This window comes from Oncorhynchus keta, chromosome 32 (assembly GCF_023373465.1).
Source record: "Oncorhynchus keta strain PuntledgeMale-10-30-2019 chromosome 32, Oket_V2, whole genome shotgun sequence".
NCBI classification, from domain to species: domain Eukaryota; kingdom Metazoa; phylum Chordata; class Actinopteri; order Salmoniformes; family Salmonidae; genus Oncorhynchus; species Oncorhynchus keta.
This window is the reverse complement of record NC_068452.1, coordinates 25,334,916-25,356,891: the sequence shown is the minus strand read 5'-3', so window position 1 is coordinate 25,356,891 and position 21,976 is coordinate 25,334,916. Positions and strand designations below refer to the sequence as shown.

Sequence of the window (21,976 nt, the reverse complement as noted above, 5' to 3'; positions counted from 1 at the left end):
GTTTGTTTGTGTGTAGTGTACTGTACCTGCACAGTGGATAGTTTGTTTGTGTGTAGTGTACTGTACCTGCAGAGTGGATAGTTTGTTTGTGTGTAGTGTACTGTACCTGCACAGTGGATAGTTTGTTTGTGTGTAGTGTACTGTACCTGCAGAGTGGATAGTTTGTTTGTGTGTAGTGTACTGTACCTGCACAGTGGATAGTTTGTTTGTGTGTAGTGTACTGTACCTGCACAGTGGATCGTTTGTTTGTGTGTAGTGTACTGTACCTGCAGAGTGGATAGTTTGTTTGTGTGTAGTGTACTGTACCTGCAGAGTGGATAGTTTGTTTGTGTGTAGTGTACTGTACCTGCACAGTGGATAGTTTGTTTGTGTGTAGTGTACTGTACCTGCACAGTGGATCGTTTGTTTGTGTGTAGTGTACTGTACCTGCAGAGTGGATAGTTTGTTTGTGTGTAGTGTACTGTACCTGCACAGTGGATAGTTTGTTTGTGTGTAGTGTACTGTACCTGCACAGTGGATCGTTTGTTTGTGTGTAGTGTACTGTACCTGCAGAGTGGATAGTTTGTTTGTGTGTAGTGTACTGTACCTGCACAGTGGATAGTTTGTTTGTGTGTAGTGTACTGTACCTGCACAGTGGATAGTTTGTTTGTGTGTAGTGTACTGTACCTGCACAGTGGATAGTTTGTTTGTGTGTAGTGTACTGTACCTGCACAGTGGATAGTTTGTTTGTGTGTAGTGTACTGTACCTGCAGAGTGGATAGTTTGTTTGTGTGTAGTGTACTGTACCTGCACAGTGGATAGTTTGTTTGTGTGTAGTGTACTGTACCTGCAGAGTGGATAGTTTGTTTGTGTGTAGTGTACTGTACCTGCACAGTGGATAGTGTGTTTGTGTGTAGTGTACTGTACCTGCACAGTGGATAGTTTGTTTGTGTGTAGTGTACTGTACCTGCAGAGTGGATAGTTTGTTTGTGTGTAGTGTACTGTACCTGCACAGTGGATAGTGTGTTTGTGTGTAGTGTACTGTACCTGCACAGTGGATAGTGTGTTTGTGTGTAGTGTACTGTACCTGCACAGTGGATAGTTTGTTTGTGTGTAGTGTACTGTACCTGCAGAGTGGATAGTGTGTTTGTGTGTAGTGTACTGTACCTGCAGAGTGGATAGTTTGTTTGTGTGTAGTGTACTGTACCTGCACAGTGGATAGTTTGTTTGTGTGTAGTGTACTGTACCTGCAGAGTGGATAGTTTGTTTGTGTGTAGTGTACTGTACCTGCACAGTGGATAGTTTGTTTGTGTGTAGTGTACTGTACCTGCACAGTGGATAGTGTGTTTGTGTGTAGTGTACTGTACCTGCACAGTGGATAGTTTGTTTGTGTGTAGTGTACTGTACCTGCAGAGTGGATAGTTTGTTTGTGTGTAGTGTACTGTACCTGCAGAGTGGATAGTTTGTTTGTGTGTAGTGTACTGTACCTGCAGAGTGGATAGTTTGTTTGTGTGTAGTGTACTGTACCTGCAGAGTGGATAGTTTGTTTGTGTGTAGTGTACTGTACCTGCAGAGTGGATAGTTTGTTTGTGTGTAGTGTACTGTACCTGCAGAGTGGATAGTTTGTTTGTGTGTAGTGTACTGTACCTGCAGAGTGGATAGTTTGTTTGTGTGTAGTGTACTGTACCTGTACAGTGGATAGTTTGTTTGTGTGTAGTGTACTGTACCTGCAGAGTGGATAGTTTGTTTGTGTGTAGTGTACTGTACCTGCAGAGTGGATAGTTTGTTTGTGTGTAGTGTACTGTACCTGCACAGTGGATAGTTTGTTTGTGTGTAGTGTACTGTACCTGCAGAGTGGATAGTTTGTTTGTGTGTAGTGTACTGTACCTGCAGAGTGGATAGTTTGTTTGTGTGTAGTGTACTGTACCTGCAGAGTGGATAGTTTGTTTGTGTGTAGTGTACTGTACCTGCAGAGTGGATAGTTTGTTTGTGTGTAGTGTACTGTACCTGCAGAGTGTATAGTTTGTTTGTGTGTAGTGTACTGTACCTGCACAGTGGATAGTGTGTTTGTGTGTAGTGTACTGTACCTGCACAGTGGATAGTTTGTTTGTGTGTAGTGTACTGTACCTGCAGAGTGGATAGTTTGTTTGTGTGTAGTGTACTGTACCTGCACAGTGGATAGTTTGTTTGTGTGTAGTGTACTGTACCTGCAGAGTGGATAGTTTGTTTGTGTGTAGTGTACTGTACCTGCAGAGTGGATAGTTTGTTTGTGTGTAGTGTACTGTACCTGCAGAGTGGATAGTTTGTTTGTGTGTAGTGTACTGTACCTGCACAGTGGATAGTTTGTTTGTGTGTAGTGTACTGTACCTGCACAGTGGATAGTTTGTTTTGGGATGAACTGCACTATTGTTGTGTCGGGCAGTTAATCTGACTGATCCAATTTACTATGTGTTCTTGCGAGTTAGCAACAGAATTGTGAACAAATGAATGTTTCCACGGGAATTGTCGAATGAGGTCTTCATTTTCACTTGCTAAATAACCCTAGAGCTATCAGAGGTTCTAATATTGAGTTTAGTAGGCATATTAACCACGCCAGCGATTCAATAGTTTACAGCTGCAGGAAGAGCTTGGCAAAATAAATGACGCTCCCCTGGACAGCAGTGTCTTTATCGGTCAGAACAGTGTTCCAGAACAGCTAACACTCTGGGCCCGCAGTCCCAGCCAGAGACACTACACACACACACATACACACACACACGGAAGCCAGAGTATTAGCTGTTCTGTCCTGTTCTGTGCTAAAACACTGTTCTGACAGATAAAGACACTGCTGTTCACACACACGCACACGCACACTCACACGCTGTTCCCAGTCAGAGCAAATAACACACTGCCAGATGGGAGAGTCCACAGGGAAGGTATCTCAATCTATTGTGTGTGCGTGTGTGTGTGTGTGTGTGTGTGTGTGTGTGTGTGTGTGTGTGTGTGTGTGTGTGTGTGTGTGTGTGTGTGTGTGTGTGTGTGTGTGTGTGTGTGTGTGTGTGTGTGTGTGTGTGTGTGTGTGTGTGTGTGTGTGCCTGTTGTAACTATGTTTCGATCTCATGCTCTTGGGTCTATTTATCCTCAGGGGGACAGAGGCTTCGACGGACTGCCAGGTCTCCCAGGAAACAAGGGCCACAGAGTGAGTGAGGTCTAGCAACCCGAGTCTCTACTGTCTGTCTTTCTCTCCTCCTGAGACTGTGTGCGTGTTTTGACATTTATGTTTGGGAAGAATTTGTGACTGCTGATGTGTTTAATGGCATTGAACATTAAGTCTACATATGCCTTACACAATATATCATGTATGTTCTCCTAGGGGGAGAGAGGGAAGCCTGGACCACATGGGCCTGCTGGAGAGTCAGGAGAAAAGGTGAGGACATAAAGCAACCATACATGTACTATAGGGTCCTGCGGAGTAACCATACCCAGCATCCCCTTCAGCAAAGTAATCATTCCTCAGCATCACCTTCAGCAAAGTAACCATACCCAGCATTCCCTTCAGCAAAGTAACCATACCCAGCATCGCCTTCACCAAAGTAACCATACCCAGCATCCCATTCAGCAAAGTAACCATACCCAGCATCCCCTTCAGCAAAGTAACCCTACCCAGCATCCCCTTCAGCAAAGTAACCCTACCCAGCATCCCCTTCAGCAAAGTAACCCTACCCAGCATCCCCTTCAGCAAAGTAACCCTACCCAGCATCCCCTTCAGCAAAGTAACCATACCCAGCATCCCCTTCAGCAAAGTAACCCTACCCAGCATCCCCTTCAGCAAAGTAACCCTACCCAGCATCCCCTTCAGCAAAGTAACCATACCCAGCATCTCCTTCAGCAAAGTAACCCTACCCAGCATCCCATTCAGCAAAGTAACCATACCCAACATCCCCTTCAGCAAAGTAACCATACTCAACATCCCCTTTAGCAAAGTAACCATACTCAACATCCCCTTCAGCAAAATAACCATACCCAGCATCCCCTTCAGCAAAGTAACCCTACCCAGCATCCCCTTCAGCAAAGTAACCATACTCAACATCCCCTTCAGCAAAATAACCATACCCAGCACCCCCTTCAGCAAAGTAACCATACTCAGTATCCCCTTCAGCAAAGTAACCCTACCCAGCATCCCATTCAGCAAAGTAACCATACTCAACATCCCCTTCAGCAAAGTAACCATACCCAGCATCCCCTTCAGCAAAGTAACCACACCCAGCATCCCTTTCAGCAAAGTAACCATACTCAGCATCCTCTTCAGCAAAGTAACCATACTCAGCATCCCTTTCAGCAAAGTAATCATACCCAGCATCCCCTTCAGCAAAGTAACCATACCCAGCATCCCTTTCAGCAAAGTAATCCTACCCAGCATCCCCTTCAGCAAAGTAACCATACCCAGCATCCCTTTCAGCAAAGTAATCCTACCCAGCATCCCCTTCAGCAAAGTAACCATACCCAGCATCCCCTTCAGCAAAGTAACCATACCCAGCATCTCCTTCAGCAAAGTAACCCTACCCAGCATCCCATTCAGCAAAGTAACCATACCCAACATCCCCTTCAGCAAAGTAACCATACTCAACATCCCCTTTAGCAAAGTAACCATACTCAACATCCCCTTCAGCAAAATAACCATACCCAGCATCCCCTTCAGCAAAGTAACCCTACCCAGCATCCCCTTCAGCAAAGTAACCATACTCAACATCCCCTTCAGCAAAATAACCATACCCAGCACCCCCTTCAGCAAAGTAACCATACTCAGTATCCCCTTCAGCAAAGTAACCCTACCCAGCATCCCATTCAGCAAAGTAACCATACTCAACATCCCCTTCAGCAAAGTAACCATACCCAGCATCCCCTTCAGCAAAGTAACCACACCCAGCATCCCTTTCAGCAAAGTAACCATACTCAGCATCCTCTTCAGCAAAGTAACCATACTCAGCATCCCTTTCAGCAAAGTAATCATACCCAGCATCCCCTTCAGCAAAGTAACCATACCCAGCATCCCTTTCAGCAAAGTAATCCTACCCAGCATCCCCTTCAGCAAAGTAACCATACCCAGCATCCCTTTCAGCAAAGTAATCCTACCCAGCATCCCCTTCAGCAAAGTAACCATACCCAGCATCCCATTCAGCAAAGTAACCATACCCAACATCCCCTTCAGCAAAGTAACCATACCCAGCATCCCATTCAGCAAAGTAACCATACCCAGCATCCCATTTAGCAAAGTGACCATACCCAACATCCCATTCAGCAAAGTAACCATACCCAGCATCCCATTCAGCAAAGTAACCCTACCCAGCATCCCATTCAGCAAAGTAATCATACCCAACATCCCCTTCAGCAAAGTAACCATACCCAGCATCCCATTCAGCAAAGTAACCATACCCAACATCCCCTTCAGCAAAGTAACCATACTCAACATCCCCTTCAGCAAAGTAACCATACCCAGCATCCCATTCAGCAAAGTAACCATACCCAACATCCCCTTCAGCAAAGTAACCATACCCAGCACCCTCTTCAGCAAAGTAACCATACCCAGCATCCCATTCAGCAAAGTAACCATACCCAGCATCCCCTTCAGCAAAGTAACCATACTCAACATCCCCTTCAGCAAAGTAACCATACCCAGCATCCCCTTCAGCAAAGTAACCATACCCAGCATCCCATTCAGCAAAGTAACCATACTCAACATCCCCTTCAGCAAAGTAACCATACCCAGCATCCCATTCAGCAAAGTAACCCTACCCAGCATCCCATTCAGCAAAGTAACCATACCCAACATCCCCTTCAGCAAAGTAACCATACCCAGCATCCCATTCAGCAAAGTAACCATACCCAACATCCCCTTCAGCAAAGTAACCATACTCAACATCCCCTTCAGCAAAGTAACCATACCCAGCATCCCCTTCAGCAAAGTAACCATACCCAACATCCCCTTCAGCAAAGTAACCATACCCAACATCCCATTCAGCAAAGTAACCATACTCAACATCCCCTTCAGCAAAGTAACCATACCCAGCATCCCCTTCAGCAAAGTAACCATACCCAGCATCCCATTCAGCAAAGTAACCATACTCAACATCCCCTTCAGCAAAGTAACCATACCCAGCATCCCATTCAGCAAAGTAACCCTACCCAGCATCCCATTCAGCAAAGTAACCATACCCAACATCCCCTTCAGCAAAGTAACCATACCCAGCATCCCATTCAGCAAAGTAACCATACTCAGTATCCCATTCAGCAAAGTAACCATACTCAACATCCCCTTCAGCAAAGTAACCATACCCAGCACCCTCTTCAGCAAAGTAACCATACCCAGCATCCCCTTCAGCAAAGTAACCATACCCAGCATCCCATTCAGCAAAGTAACCATACCCAGCACCCTCTTCAGCAAAGTAACCATACCCAGCATCCCATTCAGCAAAGTAACCATACTCAACATCCCCTTCAGCAAAGTAACCATACCCAGCATCCCCTTCAGCAAAGTAACCATACCCAGCATCCCCTTCAGCAAAGTAACCATACCCAGCACCCTCTTCAGCAAAGTAACCATACTCAACATCCCCTTCAGCAAAATCCAGGAAACATGGACCCCATGGGCAGACACAGAATTTGAATTCCATTTCTATGTGTGCTGCATATGGAAACCAGAGCCACATACCGTTCTGTATAATATACGTACATACATATTATATGAAAAAGTACGAAAACGTATGCACTCACTAATGTAACTCTGGACAGGAGCGTCTTCTAAATGAGAGAAATGTCAAATGTATTATGCTATACATGTGGATGCAGTTGAAACCCCTTTTCCACGAGGCAAGGTAAAAGTGAAGGACGCCATCACCATGATCGGTAGAGGAAATTCTCCGACAGGACCACAGTACCAAAGCACCCAGGACAAAGCACTCACCATTTGTCATAAATCTCTGTCGTTCTGGCTTTAGTTCACTCAACAACAAGCAATGCAAATATCAATGATTAAAACCCAGTGAGGATTCAAAATTAATTTCAGACAAATTTTCGGCTATTGATGATGAATTGTGGTCAGGACAAGGCATGTTAGTTATGTGAAAGGGGGATAGAGGTCGGGTGTGATGTATTACGTAGACATATCTGTCAATCAACTGATTTCTTTAATAGGACAGAGAGGCACATGAAGAGAGGACAGTATTCTCTCTCTGTTGACTCTTTCTCGTGTCCTTTTTTAGGGTTTAGATGGACCCGTAGGGCCGACTGGACAGCCCGGTGAACCTGTGAGTAACCACATCCAAATGCAGCTTCGGCACATTCTGCGCACACACACACACACACACACACACACACACTTTCCTCCACCCATCAGGTGGCTCTATGACCGCAGTGTGCCCAGGCTGATTGTCTACGATTCACACTCCATCTTTATCCCAGCAGGTGAGAAGGAGGCCCAGTGGGGCTCTGCCTCTCTAAATGGATCACCCAGCGACCAGATAAATAGAGGACTGTATTAGACATGTTAGGAAGGCTGTGTTAAGGCTCACACTGAATGTGGATCTACCGATCGTTTACCGTTCAGCGTGCTGTTGAGGCTGTCTGAGTCAGAGTCTTGCGAAAATGTCATTTTCCGTGATTCAACATGTAAAATCGGTTTGCACTCAGTTCGTAACTACAGTACTCTCCGCAGGCAAATGCTATTGGTGTGTCTGAGCCCTTAAACCAGGGAGAGACTCAGGGGGTTTGGATGAGAGATGGGGGAAGTGAGGGGGAAGGGGGAGAGAGGGTGGGAGATAAATGTGAGAGAGGAATTCAGTGGGTGGTGAATGAGATAAGAGCGAGTTAGAGAGTGAAGGAAAGGGAGAGAGAGATGGTAGAGATGAAATCCTGGCCTGAATGATTATATTTCCATATCAATCACTTCAAGGGAGATCACAGATGCGGCTTTGGAACAGGTGGCTTGGCCGAGGTACAAAGAGTGATGCTGACAAAAACAACACACGCAGAGACACCCCCAAACCCGCTTCATCTCTCTTTACAGACACACACACTCACTCTCACACAAATACACACTTGCCCATATGCGCAGAGGCACATTTAACTCGCTCTTCCTCAGACACTACTAACACACACTCAAACATACATACAATATCTCTCAAACACGGAGTCACAAATGCATGATGAGCACACAGAAACACACAGAAACACGCATACAGACACACACACACAAATATATACTGTATATACAGTACCAGTGATAATTTTGGACACCCTTACTCATTCAAGTGTTTTTCTTTATTTTAAAAAATATTTTCAATTGTAGAATAATAGTGAAAAACATTAAAACTATGAAATAACACATGGAGTCATGTAGTATTATTATTATATTATTATTATAACCAAAAAAGTGTTGCACTACTCAAAATATATTTGAGATTTGAGATTCTTCAAAGTAGCCACTCTTTGCCTTGATGACAGCTTTGCACCCTCTTGGCATTCTCTCAACCAGCTTTATGAGGTAGTCACCTGGAATGCATTTCAATTAACATGTGTGCCTTGTTAAAAGTTAATTTGTGGAATTTCTTTCCTTCTTAATGCGTTTGAGCCAATCAGTTGTGTTGTGACAAGGTAGGGTTGGTATACAGAAGATAGCCCTATTTGGTAAAAGACCAAATCCATGTTAACAGCTCAAATAAGCAAAGAGAAATGACAATCCATCATTACTTCAAGACATGAAGGTCAGTCATTCCTGAAAATTTCAACAACTTTGAAAGTTTCTTCAAGTGCAGTCGCAAAAACCATCAAGCGCTATGATGAAACTGCCTCTCATGAGGACTGACACAGGAAAGGAAGACCCAGAGTTACCTCTGCTGCAGAGGTTAAGTTCATTAGAGTTACCAGCCTCAGAAATTGCAGCCCAAATAAATGCTTCACAGAGTTCAAGTAACAGACACATCTTCAAAATCAACTGTTCAGAGGAGACATGCACAAATTGCTGCAAAGAAACCACTACTAAAGTACACCAATAAGAAGAAGAGACTTGCTTGGGCCAAGAAACACGAGTAATGAACAAGACTGGTGGAAATCTGTCCTTTGTTCTGATGAGTCCAAATTTGAGATTTTTGGTTCCAACCGCCGTGTCTTTGTGAGGCGCAGAGTAGGTGAACAGATGATCTCCGCATGTGTGCTTCCCTCCGTGAAGCATGGAGGAGTAGGTGTGATGGTGTAGGTGTGCTGTCCTGGTGACACTGTCAGTGGTTTATTTAGAATTCAAGGCACACTTAACCAGCATGGCTACCACAGCATTCTGCAGTGACACGCCATCCCATCTGATTTGTGCTTAATGGGACTATCAACTGTTTTTCAACAGCACACCACACTGCCCTTTCACGCCTGGAATAAAGGAACACCTATGTGAGAATGCTATTCATTAACTACAGCTCAGTGTTCAACATCATAGTGCCCTCAAAGTTCATCACTAAGCTAAGGACCCTGGGACTAAACACCTCCCTCTGCAACTGGATCCTGGACTTCCTGACGGGCTGCCCCCAGGTGGTAAGGGTTGGTAACAACACCACGCTGATACTCAACACTGGGGCCCCTCAGGGGTGCGTGCTCAGTCCCCTCCTGTATTCCCTGTTCACTCATGACTGCACGGCCAGGCACGACTCCAACACCATCATTACGTTTTCTGATGACACAACAGTGGCAATGATGAGACAGCCTATAGGGAGGAGGCCAGAGACCTGACCATGTGATGCAAGGACAAAAACCTCTCCCTCCACGTGATCAAAACAAAGGAGATTATTGTGGACAACAGGAAAAAGAGGACCGAGCACGCCCCCATTCTCATCAACGGGGCTGTAGTGGAGCAGGTTGAGAGCTTGGCGTCCACATCACCAACAAAGTAACATGGTCCAAGCACACCAAGACAGTCGTGAAGAGGGCACGACAAAACTTATTCCCCCTCAGGAGGCTGAATAGATTTGGCATGGGTCCTCAGATCCTCAAAAGGTTTTACAGCTGTACCATCGAGAGCATCCTGATGGGTTGCATCACTGCCTGGTATGGCAACTGCTCAGCCTCTGACCACAAGGCACTACAGAGGGTAGTGCATACGACCCAGTACATCACCGGGACCAAGATTCCTGAAATCCATGACCTCTATACCAGGCAAAATCAGAGGAAGGCCCTAAAAAGTGTTAAAGACTCCAGCCACCCTATCAAAGCAAAGGGTGGCTACATTGAAGAATCTCAAATATCAAATATATTTTGTTTAACACTTTTTTTGGTTACCACATGATTCCATATGTGTTATTTCATAGTTTTGATGTCTTCACTATTATTCTACAATGTACAAAATAGTAAAAACAAAGAAAAACCCTTGAATGAGTAGGTGTGTCCAAACTTTTGACTGGTAATGTTTCCTGTACCTGTATTTCAGTCATAATTTGAGGATGTACACATGAGCTTATATGAACCTGATACAGTATTGATCAGTGTGCTGTGTTTGACTCTAGGGTGCCAGAGGACTTGTCGGACCCAGAGGGTCCCCTGGGCCACCTGGCCAGCCAGTAAGTCAACATCCAACATCCAACCTTCACCTTAACGCTGTTCCTATAGGCAATTTAACACCCTTCAAACCAGTCTGACATGAATAGATAACATCAAATACAATTAATGATTACCTGCCTTTCTCTTTCAGGGTATTACAGGTGTGGATGGAGTTCAAGGGTCAAAGGGCAACCTGGTCAGTATTTTTAACTTCAAATGGGACTTTGTAGTTTTCATGACCTCAAAATGACAACAGTTGATCCATGATGACTATAATGGGTGAATAAAAGCTTTCTAAAGCGTTCTAAAGATGATGTTTATGCAAAAGCATTGACCACAGTGGAGTAGCAGTCCCATGACCCTGTTTAGGATTCCTAGCATGTGGGGCTCTGACCATGTGACCAGGGTTGTGTGAAGAGAAAGTGTGTGTGACACTTCTTGTTGTTTTGTCTCAGGGGCCACCTGGAGAGACAGGGCCCAGCGGTCAACAAGGAAATCCTGGATTACAGGTAACCTGTAATCACACAATGTCAACACACAACAACATGTCGTCAAAAACATCATCCATAAAAAACAGTCTCAACACTTTATTTTTCTACTTTGTCTCTCTCTCTCTCTCTCTCTCTCTCTCTCTCTCTCTCTCTCTCTCTCACACACACGCACACACACACACACACACACACACACACACACACACACACACACACACACACACACACACACACACACACACACACACACACACACACACACACACACACACACACACACACACACACACACACACACTAACCTGATTAATGCTTTGTTCTGGTCCAGGGCCTTGCTGGTTCTCAGGGTCCCATCGGCCTGCCAGGAGAGAAGGTAGGCACCATGCATCTCTCTTCATTTCAGATTTAAAGATCTGATCTTGTGACCGCTATCAGCTCCGCTATCAGCTCAGGGAGGCTGGCCTTGAACGCTGTGACCCAGTACCAGCCACTTCTGGCTCCCATTGAGATTACAGAGGGCACTAGATAGAAAATGAATATCCCGGAAACACACACTGGAACACACAGGCAGGCAGGGAGTCAGTGCTGTGCTATCACACACCACAGCCTCCTCACACTATAGCAGGGCTACTCAACTACTATTTCCTAGGTGGTAAAGGTCCGGATGGATATTGTCTTCATCGGCGTAGTAACAAACCCCCACCTCGTGACCCACATGACCCCAGACTGTTCACTCTCCTCTTGATGGCAGAAAGAACATTTAGCAGTTCTTAACTAAATTTCCCTGCAATTCTTCTACACATATTGTCATGAAGCGGAGAGAAAATGGTGCAGTTTTAAAGCTAATTTCCTTCAGTTTGTGTCAACAAAATCCATGGGGTCCTCCATGGGCATATAATCTGGCCATGATAACTACAAGATTTAGATAGCGGGTTAGCCTAACATACCTACCTAGCTAACATGGGTTAGTTGATCAACTGCATTTCTGACAGATTAGAAATAGCTCTCTAATGTCTGTCAGTGAATGACACAACAAGAGGAAAACTTCCCATACACTACCAAATGTAAAACATTGCACCTTGTGCATTCTACTGTTACAGCTCTCAACCACATTAATACATTGAAAGGCCAAGTTTTTTTTAAATTATTTATTTTTAAAGTCGGTAGCCACCGGTTGAGTATGGCTGCACTAAAGGCTATTCATAGTCAAAAACTCATATACCCTGTATCACATTGTTGTAACCTGGTTGTTACCCTTGAGATTGATTTGAATATACAGTAAATTTCACCACTCATGATCTGTCTCTGTCCCCCACAGGGTCCCCAGGGGAGCGGTGGGCTGCAGGGACTCTCTGGTATCGACGGCCCTACTGTAAGTACATCCATCTGATTCTTCCTCAGCAGCGCTGACCTTACCAGGGTGCATTACCCCTTCTCCACCAGCAGGGGAGAACAGAAGGCATTAGGAAAGATCTCCAACGCAGCATTTCAATGAGCTCTATTGAATGATGGATCTGTTTACAAAAGGGCTTAGCTAAACGTCCATCCACATGGCTTTACGTAACAGGAAACAGGGCTTATGTTTCGTGTGTACTGTCGTGTTCTGCAGACACAGCACCCTCCAAGTCCCTCTATACGTTGTGCTGTATTCCCTTTGCTTTGCACTGTCCATCAAGCTCCATGGATTATTTCTTAAAACAGACTTGGAGATCTGTGGATAGTTATAATAGTAAGGTACCGCCGGCTGGTACGATGCTGTATTACTTGTTATAAACACGTGTGAGCCTTTATGATGTCTCATAATAAGACTTCTAATATGCTATGTCTGTTCAATGTGTTCAGGGCCATCCAGGAAGAGAAGGCCCTCCAGGAGAGAAGGGGCTCAATGTGAGTTACAGTACAGACCTGCCTGGGTCATCATACCACTGTGCTGTCATATAAACGTCCATATTATCCAATCACGTTCACTGAATGCGTTGCCATCGGACACTCCCTTCCACTCCAATCATGTTCGTCCACGTTAGCTCGCCGTCATCATCGTCATCACTCCCGTTGACTCACCCATTTCAGCATTGTATTTTCACAACGCCATCGTCATTGAGCAGTCACGTCAATCCATTCCGCTCATCAGCCGTATGGTAATGATCATAAAGTGCACTCGTCCTCATTGTCCAGTCAAAAGCACTCATTGCCATTGTGCGATTTGACTACATTCGCCCAACACAATTGCTCACTCGCATCTGTATAATGGATAGTGCTCTTCAGACAGATGAATCCTGATGTTGTTTTGTCGTACAGGGTTTGCCTGGAACCCAAGGGCCTGTTGGTTATCCAGGAACTCGCGGTGTCAAGGTGAGTCAGATGCTATGGAATGGTCACAGTTGAAATGTCCTCAAATGTACCGTGCTGACAGAGATAGCCATTCCCTCAGACATTTCAATCTCTCTACCTGTGATGGACATGTTGTGGGAGTGTGTGTGAGTGTGTGATTGACCGTTGACAGGTTCAGAGAGAGCAGGTGTATTCTCAGGAGGAGATCTAATGACAGTGGGGATAACGTTTGATGGACAGTAGAAATGACAATGTTGGATAAGAGAGGAACGTGTTTAGGTGTGTGGGGGTGGGATTATGTTGTGTGTGTGAGCGTGTGTGTGAGCGTGGAGGTGGGTGTGTGTGTGTGTGTACTCGTGTACGTGCGTGTGTGTGAATTTAGCGTGTACACATGGAATTCAAATTTTGTCATTGCTGGGAATGCTTACTCACTCAAAGTAATATTCACACCACCAGTATTCCACCTCTAGGTCACTGTCGTTAAGGCGCAAGCTGACCTCGTCTGCAATCGTTAATAGAGGGTCAATAACTGGTCAATAGCAGGGCAATGACAGGTTAAGAGCAAATCAATAGTCATTCATAAGTCCTTCTCCAGGGTAAAATCATGGTGTTTCTTCCAGTAGTTGTGGCAGTAAAATACAATAAAAACATGGTTTAGTGACAGCCCAAGCATGCTGTTGATAGTACTTTTATTTACTTCTGAATACAGTACTGTAGTACAGTATCATCTTGAATGGTGATTATCAGTGATATTGTGGCCTGTTCTGATTCTATTTGTATTTGAATGTCTGTTTCACAGGGGGCTGATGGAGTGAGAGGTCTGAAGGGGAGTAAAGGAGAAAAGGTGAGAAAAGAGTCATTTTCACAGTAATTGTGCTGTAAAACTAGAAGAATTAGGCATTTACATTTACATTTAAGTCATTTAGCAGACGCTCTTATCCAGAGCGACTTACAAATTGGTAATAAGCGGGATTACTCACAGTCAAAGTACCAGTTGTCTCACTGTCAGATACTGTAAAGGCATCTCATTTCTACTTCATGGTTTATTATGACATCCCCCATAGAGATTTAATAGATCAGACACCTGCCAGATCTCAGTACTGTGATTCATGAATCATCATGAATCATTAGAAATCACTGTCTTCTTCTCCTCTTCACATTGCAGGGTGAAGATGGCTTCCCCGGGTTCAAAGGTGACATGGGCCTCAAGGGAGACAGGGTGAGAGTGTACCTACGTCAGACTACACACGCTTCAGATCAGTTTTCATTATGAACAAATAAGGTATTTTATGTAGAATGAGATGAGATCTCACTTAGTCTGACCTGCTTTTCTCTCTGCTTCTCTTTCTTCCTATATACCTCTCTTTTTCTCTCTCTCTCTGTCTCTCTCTCTCTCTGTCTCTCTGTCTCTCTCTCTCTTTCTCTCTCTCTCTGTCTCTCTGTCTCTCTCTCGCTCTCCCTATATCTCTCTCGCTCTCCCTATCTCTCTCTCTCTCTCTCTCTCTCTCTCTGATGTGTGTGTGTGTGCGTGTGTAGGGTGATAACGGGGTCACAGGAGGTCATGGAGAGGATGGGCCAGAGGGGCCTAAGGGCCAGTTGGGACCCCTAGGAGAGGTTGGAGGTGCTGGCATAGCTGGAGAGAAGGTACAGAAACATTATTTCACGAGTCTAACATTTACTGTATGTGTCTGGTTATGCAATATGTATGAGTTATTGGGATTATGCAGATGTATGGATATATGCGTGTTCAGCGTGTCGGCTACAGTACATGTAATCACATGAACACCCTGCTTAAACCATGTCATACAGTATTTGCATGCATTATGCACTTTGTTTTTGGCAATGTTGCCAAGTCAACCATAATGATTCCACTCCTCTTTTTCTGTTAATATCTCTCTCTCTCTCTCTCTCTCTCTCTCTCTCTCTCTCTCTCTCTCTCTCTCTCTCTCTCTCTCTCTCTCTCTCTCTCTCTCTCTCTCTCTCTCTTCCTCTCTATCTCTCCTTCCTCAGGGTAAACTGGGTGTCCCAGGGTTGCCAGGATACCCAGGAAGACAGGGGCCCAAGGTGAAATCCAATTCAGAGCTTTAAGACTTTGTTTTACATTAAAACTTTGAAACAGAAAGAAGTGTGTATTTCTTTGGCTCTTTGGCTCATTGCTGTCAAATAAAACATAAAGCATGATAAATGGCTGATTTAAAAATAGGTATTTTATTAATAGTTCATTGGTGACAACAATTCATTAGCGGGTTGATTAATGGCATATTTAAGGCAGTGTGTTTGACTTATGGATTAGATTTTGCTTAATTCGATACTGTGGTTCATTATTAGTTTATTCAATGTTGTGGTTGATGCATGATTAATGTAAGGCTGTAGATGGTTAACCTCTGTGTGTGTTCTCCAGGGATCCGTGGGGTTCCCTGGTTCTGCCGGAGTTCTGGGAGAGAAAGGAAGACGGGTGAGAACCATAGGACCCGTATTGAACCGTGCTGAACCGTATTGAACCATGCTGAACTGTATTGAACCATACTGAACTGTATTGAACCACATTGAACCGTATTAAACCCTCTACTGTAATTCTCCTCTAACCATCCAAAGCTTGGTGAACTGTCTGTACTGTTTTCACTGATAGATGATAATGCTGCATTTCTCTTCTGCAGGGTCCATCTGGTCAAGCAGGAACTGGGGGTCAGAGAGGTCCTAATGTGAGTTAGATTTCTCCTCTGGTCTTACAGCATCTGAGTCTGTTGATCTCTATTGCGTTGGGCCTATGGTGAGGTGTGAGTCACGGTTTCTCGCCAACTGACATTGCACACCATTCATTTACAATCAGTGGTCATCAACCTTCTCTGAGTCAAGATCACTTGACTCAGCAAGCCGAGATCTGCCGCTCAGATAAAAAGATTAACATGACTTCAAAAACATAAGCCTATGCAACATTAATCAGTTAAAAACAGTTCAGTAATAATGAGGTTTGTGCAGTAAGCTATAAGGCCCAATACGTTATCACTATGCTTGAATTACCCTGCCAATGTTGTTCCTCTCAGACTATTTAGAAATTATATTTCTAAATTGAAGGTATATGATCACATTGGTAGTAGATCATTTGTTGTATTACTTGTGAGGCACAGCATAATCATTTATTTCACTGGACTAATGGCCTGCATCTGATGGTTAGCATTTTAATGGCTTATCAAAGTGCTGAAAGTCCTGAATAACAGCTTAAACATAAACATACTCATAAAAACAGCAGCGCTTTCCTGTATTCGTTGAATCTCTCTCTAGACATGTTTTTAAATGTTTAGAAATCCCACATGATCGACTTTGCTGTGCGTTCGAGGCTTCTTTTGACAGCCTATGGCTCAAGGAAACTGTGCAGACAGTGATCTGAGCTATCTGATTGGCCAGCGCTGGGTTTTTGATTTGCTCTCCGGGCCTGCCAGGTAGGTGGAGTTCAGACATTGTTCGAAATGGGAACACTTTGCCTTTCCGGCACCAGGGCTGCTGAATAAAGTACACCTACCACCAGCACTAAACTCATTTGAAGAAATAGGAACGCAAGGCTTTATTGCTGTTTTTTTTTTATTTTACAGAAAACCAGACCGGTTTGTCGACCACTGATTTACGTCATAGGAACTCTCATTCACCCCTTGTCATTTATCCTTCTCCTATGGATGACTTGTGTTGTCATAAGAAGGATTATGTTGATGTGGTTTTTTTCATAGGGTGCCAGAGGGGGGAGAGGAGCACGAGGACCGACAGGAAAGTCAGGAGACAAGGTGGGTTTAGGCCAGTGCACAGCTGTCTCACAACGAGAGAAGGAACAGGCGCTGTTGGAAGTGTTACTGTTCAGCACAGCATGCCATGCCATCTGGTGCAAAGAGATAATACTTACAATACTCTGCAGCTACATGTTTGAAACTGAAATCAGTTATTTCAGGAGTCCTTTCAAAAGACCGCCAATGATATGATTAACAATGGTAAAAAAATATATTTTCATAAAATGAATGAATAGACCAACAGGCTCAATAACTGTGTTTCTCTCCATCCCAATCCTCCACCTTCTACATGATCCACCAACCAGGGCACCTCTGGACACGAAGGCCCACCAGGATCCACTGGAGACCAGGTAAGCTTCAGTCTGACACACAACCTCACAACCCCAGAGTTGAGCTATAATATAACACAGCTAATAATAGTATATCTAATAATAGCTAGCATAGAATGATAATATTACAACAATACACCCTGCTAGGAAAAAGCATCATAATGCTTCACAGATACATAACAGTGTATGATACCTACTGGTAAAGATAGTCAACTGGATTGAGTCTTTGTGTTGTCTGGTTGATCGTACAGGGACCCCAAGGACCACAGGGAAGGAACGGTGAGGCAGGACCTAAGGGACCTAATGTAAGTGTGATGTGTCAAATGACAAGCAGCTTTTATTTACATTTTTGTATTTAACCATTATGTAACTAGGCAAGTCAGTTAAGAATAAATTCTTATTTACAATGGCGGCCTACCCCGGCCAATCCCTAACCTGTACAACGCTGGGCCAATTGTGCGCCGCCCTACGGGACTCCCAATCACGGCCGGTTGTTATACAGCCTGGAAACTAACCAGGGTCTGTAGTGACAGGAGCCACTGGGGAGCCCCTGCATTGTTTCACATGTTTCTGTTTTTCATTCCAGTCTTATGTTGCGTCTGTCTGTACTGTTTATCTCTATCTAGTGTGCATGTGTGTCTATGCTAATCAAAAGTGCAATATTATTTTTCAGGGAGCAGTAGGAAAAGACGGACTACCAGGTCATCCAGGACAGCGAGGGGAGCCAGTGAGTTAAACTGAGATTCAATGATGACCCAGGAATTATGTGGTTGTTAGTTACTTTTTTGCCTTTGTACAAATATGGACATAGATTACAACACTCATCAAGACCCCTAATAACACCACAACAACAGGCAAGACAAAAGCTGTGGCTTGGATGCTGAATTACTGAAGTGCTAGAGTGGGCTACATATTGAAGGATACTAATCCTATCCATAAACAACTCTCTCTCTCTTTCTCTCTTTCTTTCTTTCTTTCTCTCTCTGTCTGTCAGGCAGGCTCTTTCTCTCTCAGCTCTTAGCTTTGGGTCACAGCTTCACTTGCTGTTTTCTCACTTGTCATCTCTCCTCTCTCAGGGCTTCCAAGGCAAGACTGGTCCACATGGGCCAACGGGTGTGATCGGACCACAGGTGAGTTATCCAATAAGTGATTAGAACTACATTTGTAGTTTGTTTGTGACAATGAAAATCAAACGTATAAATGAGAGCTGTGGGGTAATGAGAACTCCTGTCTTGTTTTGTCTCCGGGGTTGTCGTTAGGGTAAATCTGGTGAGACTGGACCTAACGGCGACAGAGGACACCCTGGGTCACCAGGACCCCCTGGAGAGATGGGTTTACCCGGAGCAGCAGGCAAGGAGGGATCCAAGGTGAGTCCGTCGTGTTCATCTTCAGTGAATCATCTTCACCGCCACCATCATCATCTTCAACACTATCATTATTATCATCATAAAAGCAATCTATAGAAGATCATACATGTCTCCTCCAGGACCCTCTCAGAAACGAGGTAGGTCACCTCACCTCAAGGGATTTATCCTTCCCACAAATTTCCAAACTGATAAAGAGGAGAGAAAAATTCCTCTTTCCATACCTCACTGTGCTCCGTACATTACCGCTCATAAAATATGGATGTTCCTCTCAGTTGATGTGACTGTTGCACTGTACCCTGTGATTTATCACCCCATAAGAGGCCTGCGGTGAAATAGCACAGTTACAAATAGAAATCAAACTGGAAGGACATCAGAAATAGAGGAAGGACTAAAAACAAATAAAATATATATTGTAAAATAAAATAAAAATGTAAAGAAATTGTAAAATAGATTGTGTCTGTAAAATGTGTATAGTATGTATAAGCCGGCAGTAGAATCCAAAGTGTTATTGTTTATTAGTTTACTCCAATCAGGGGAGGGGTGGTAGGGTTTGCGAGGAATATTAAAGGTATATTCTAAAAAAAGTGTGTATATGTATGTATTCATATACGTATGTATGTGTATATTTGAATATATATGAATGTTTATGTATATATACACTACCGTTCAAAAGTTTGGGGTCACTTAGAAATGTTCTTGTTTTTGAAAGAAAAGCATTTTTTTTGGCCCAATAAAATAACATCAAATTGATCAGAAATACAGTGTAGACATTGTTAAAACTTCTTCGGGCTGAAATCCCGTTAACGGGATCGATATGACAACAGCCAGTGAAAGTGCAGGGCGCCAAATTCAAAACAACAGAAATCTCATAATTAAAATTCCTCAAACATACAAGTATCTTATACCATTTTAAATGTAATCTTGTTGTTAATCCCAACACAGTGTCCGATTTCAAATAGGCTGTACAGTGAAAGCACCACAAACGATTATGTTAGGTCAGCACCTATTCACAGAAAAACACAACCATTTTTCCAGCCAAAGAGAGGAGTCCCAAAAAGCAAAAATAGAGATAAAATTCATCACTAACCTTTGATGATCGTCATCAGATGACACTCATAGGACTGACTTCATGTTATACAATACATGTATGTTTTGTTTGATAAAGTTCATATTTATATCAAAAATCTCAGTATACATTGGACACGTTATGTTCAGTAGTTCCAAAAACATCCGGTCATTTTGCAGATAACCACATCAATTGACAGGAATACTCATCCTAAATATTGCTGAAAATACAACTGTTACACATGGAATTAAATATATACTTCTCCTTAATGCAACTGCTGTGTCAGATTTTACAAAAAAGCTTTACGGAAAAAGCGAACCATGCTATAATCTGAGAACGGCGCTCAGAGAACAAATACATATATCCGCCATGTTGGAGTCAACAGACGTCAGAAATAACATTATAAATATTCACTTACCTTTGATTATCTTCATCAGAATGCACTCACAGGAATCCCAGTTCCACAATAAATGTTTGATTTGTTCAATAATGTCCATTTGGTAAACAAATCAAAACTCACGAAGCGCGTTCACTAGTTGTAGACGAAATGTCAAAAAGTTCCGTTACAGACCGTAGAAATGTGTCAAACAATGTATGGAATCAATCTTTAGGATGTTTTTAACATAAATCTTCAATAATTTTCCAACCGGAGAATTATTTTGTCTTCAGAAAAGCAAAGGAACGGGAGATACCTCTCATGTGAAATGTGTGTGACCAGCACAGTGACTGCTGGCAGACCTCTGACTCAATCCTCTCTCATTCGGCCCCACTTCACAGTAGAAGCCTCAAACAAGTTTCTAAAGACAGTTGACATCTAGGGGAAACCTTAGGAAGTGCAACATGACCAATATCCCACTGTATCTTTGATAGGGGCTGAGTTGAAAATCGACCAACCTCAGATTTCCCACTTCCTGGTTGGATTTTTTCTCAGGTTTTTGCCTGCTATATGAGTTCTGTTTTACTCACAGACATCATTCAAACAGTTTTATAAACTTTTTATTTTCTATCCAAATATACTAATAATATGCATATATTAGCAACTGGGACTGAGGAACAGTACTCAATACTGCCCCCCAGCCATAAGAAGTTATTAATGTTGTAAATTAATATTGTAGCTGGAAAGGGCAGATTTCTAATGGAATATCTACATAGGTGTACCATTTTGAGCCTGTAATCGAACCCACAAATGATGATGCTCCAGATAATCAACTAGTCTAAAGAAGGCCAGTTTTATAGCTTTTTTAATTAGGACAACATTTTTCAGCTGTGCTAACATAATTGCAAAAGGGTTTTCTAATGATCAATTAGCCTTTTAAAATTAAAAACTTGGATTAGCTAACACAACATGCCATTGGAACACAGGACTGATGGTTTCTGATAATGTGCCTCTGTACACCTATGTAGATATTCTATTAAACAAAATCTGCCGTTTCGAGCTACAATAGTCATTTACAACATTAACAATGTCTACACTGTATTTCTAATCAATTTGATGTTATTTTAATGGACATTTTTTTTTACCCCAAACTTTTGAACGGTAGTGTGTTTATATATATGGGTATGTATGGATATGGATATATTTACCCCAAAAATATATGGGGGTTTGGAAATGATGCAGACAATTACATTGATGGAAGCAACAATCTGTCCGCAATATTAAGCTGATCCACCCCGTAAAAAAATATAAAATAAAAAGAGGCCTGTTGTCAGCTCACTGGTAGACTCAGACCTAATCCTCCATATCTGTCTGTCTGTCTGTCTGTCTGTCTGTCTGTCTGTCTGTCTGTCTGTCTGTCTGTCTGTCTGTCTGTTCTGGTTTCCAGGGAGACGCGGGTCCGTCTGGAGCTCCAGGAAAGAGTGGCCCCGCTGGGCTCCGAGGCTTCAGAGGGAGCAGGGGCAGCCCTGGAGCCATGGTAACGAGCTAACACACCCACCTCACATCTCCTGACCTTCACCCTACTGACATATTACATTCTGCACTGATGTAAAGTACTACTGTATTGTATAGCGCCCAGTGTTTTCTGTGAAAATCACTGAAGGCCAGTTTCCTGGCTTTTTATAGAGATTCTCCATTGACCATGCT

At 43.4% G+C, this 21,976-nt stretch overlaps 1 protein-coding gene across 2 annotated transcripts in view; it reads left to right on the top strand.

Annotated features, from left to right (window-relative positions):
* Positions 1 to 21,976, top strand: part of LOC118365792 (collagen alpha-1(XI) chain-like) — an 82,433-nt gene that overhangs the window by 42,093 nt on the left and 18,364 nt on the right. For both annotated transcript variants that reach the window (XM_052491035.1, XM_052491034.1), the window contains 23 exons: positions 3,104 to 3,157; positions 3,332 to 3,385; positions 7,218 to 7,262; positions 10,500 to 10,553; positions 10,685 to 10,729; positions 10,989 to 11,042; positions 11,353 to 11,397; positions 12,343 to 12,396; positions 12,867 to 12,911; positions 13,323 to 13,376; positions 14,155 to 14,199; positions 14,521 to 14,574; positions 14,892 to 14,999; positions 15,366 to 15,419; positions 15,757 to 15,810; positions 16,013 to 16,057; positions 17,078 to 17,131; positions 17,437 to 17,481; positions 17,712 to 17,765; positions 18,134 to 18,187; positions 18,537 to 18,590; positions 18,720 to 18,827; positions 21,717 to 21,806. In XM_052491035.1, the coding sequence (XP_052346995.1) occupies positions 3,104 to 3,157; positions 3,332 to 3,385; positions 7,218 to 7,262; positions 10,500 to 10,553; positions 10,685 to 10,729; positions 10,989 to 11,042; positions 11,353 to 11,397; positions 12,343 to 12,396; positions 12,867 to 12,911; positions 13,323 to 13,376; positions 14,155 to 14,199; positions 14,521 to 14,574; positions 14,892 to 14,999; positions 15,366 to 15,419; positions 15,757 to 15,810; positions 16,013 to 16,057; positions 17,078 to 17,131; positions 17,437 to 17,481; positions 17,712 to 17,765; positions 18,134 to 18,187; positions 18,537 to 18,590; positions 18,720 to 18,827; positions 21,717 to 21,806 (1,323 nt within the window). The remainder of the gene's footprint in view (positions 1 to 3,103; positions 3,158 to 3,331; positions 3,386 to 7,217; positions 7,263 to 10,499; positions 10,554 to 10,684; positions 10,730 to 10,988; positions 11,043 to 11,352; positions 11,398 to 12,342; positions 12,397 to 12,866; positions 12,912 to 13,322; positions 13,377 to 14,154; positions 14,200 to 14,520; positions 14,575 to 14,891; positions 15,000 to 15,365; positions 15,420 to 15,756; positions 15,811 to 16,012; positions 16,058 to 17,077; positions 17,132 to 17,436; positions 17,482 to 17,711; positions 17,766 to 18,133; positions 18,188 to 18,536; positions 18,591 to 18,719; positions 18,828 to 21,716; positions 21,807 to 21,976) is intronic.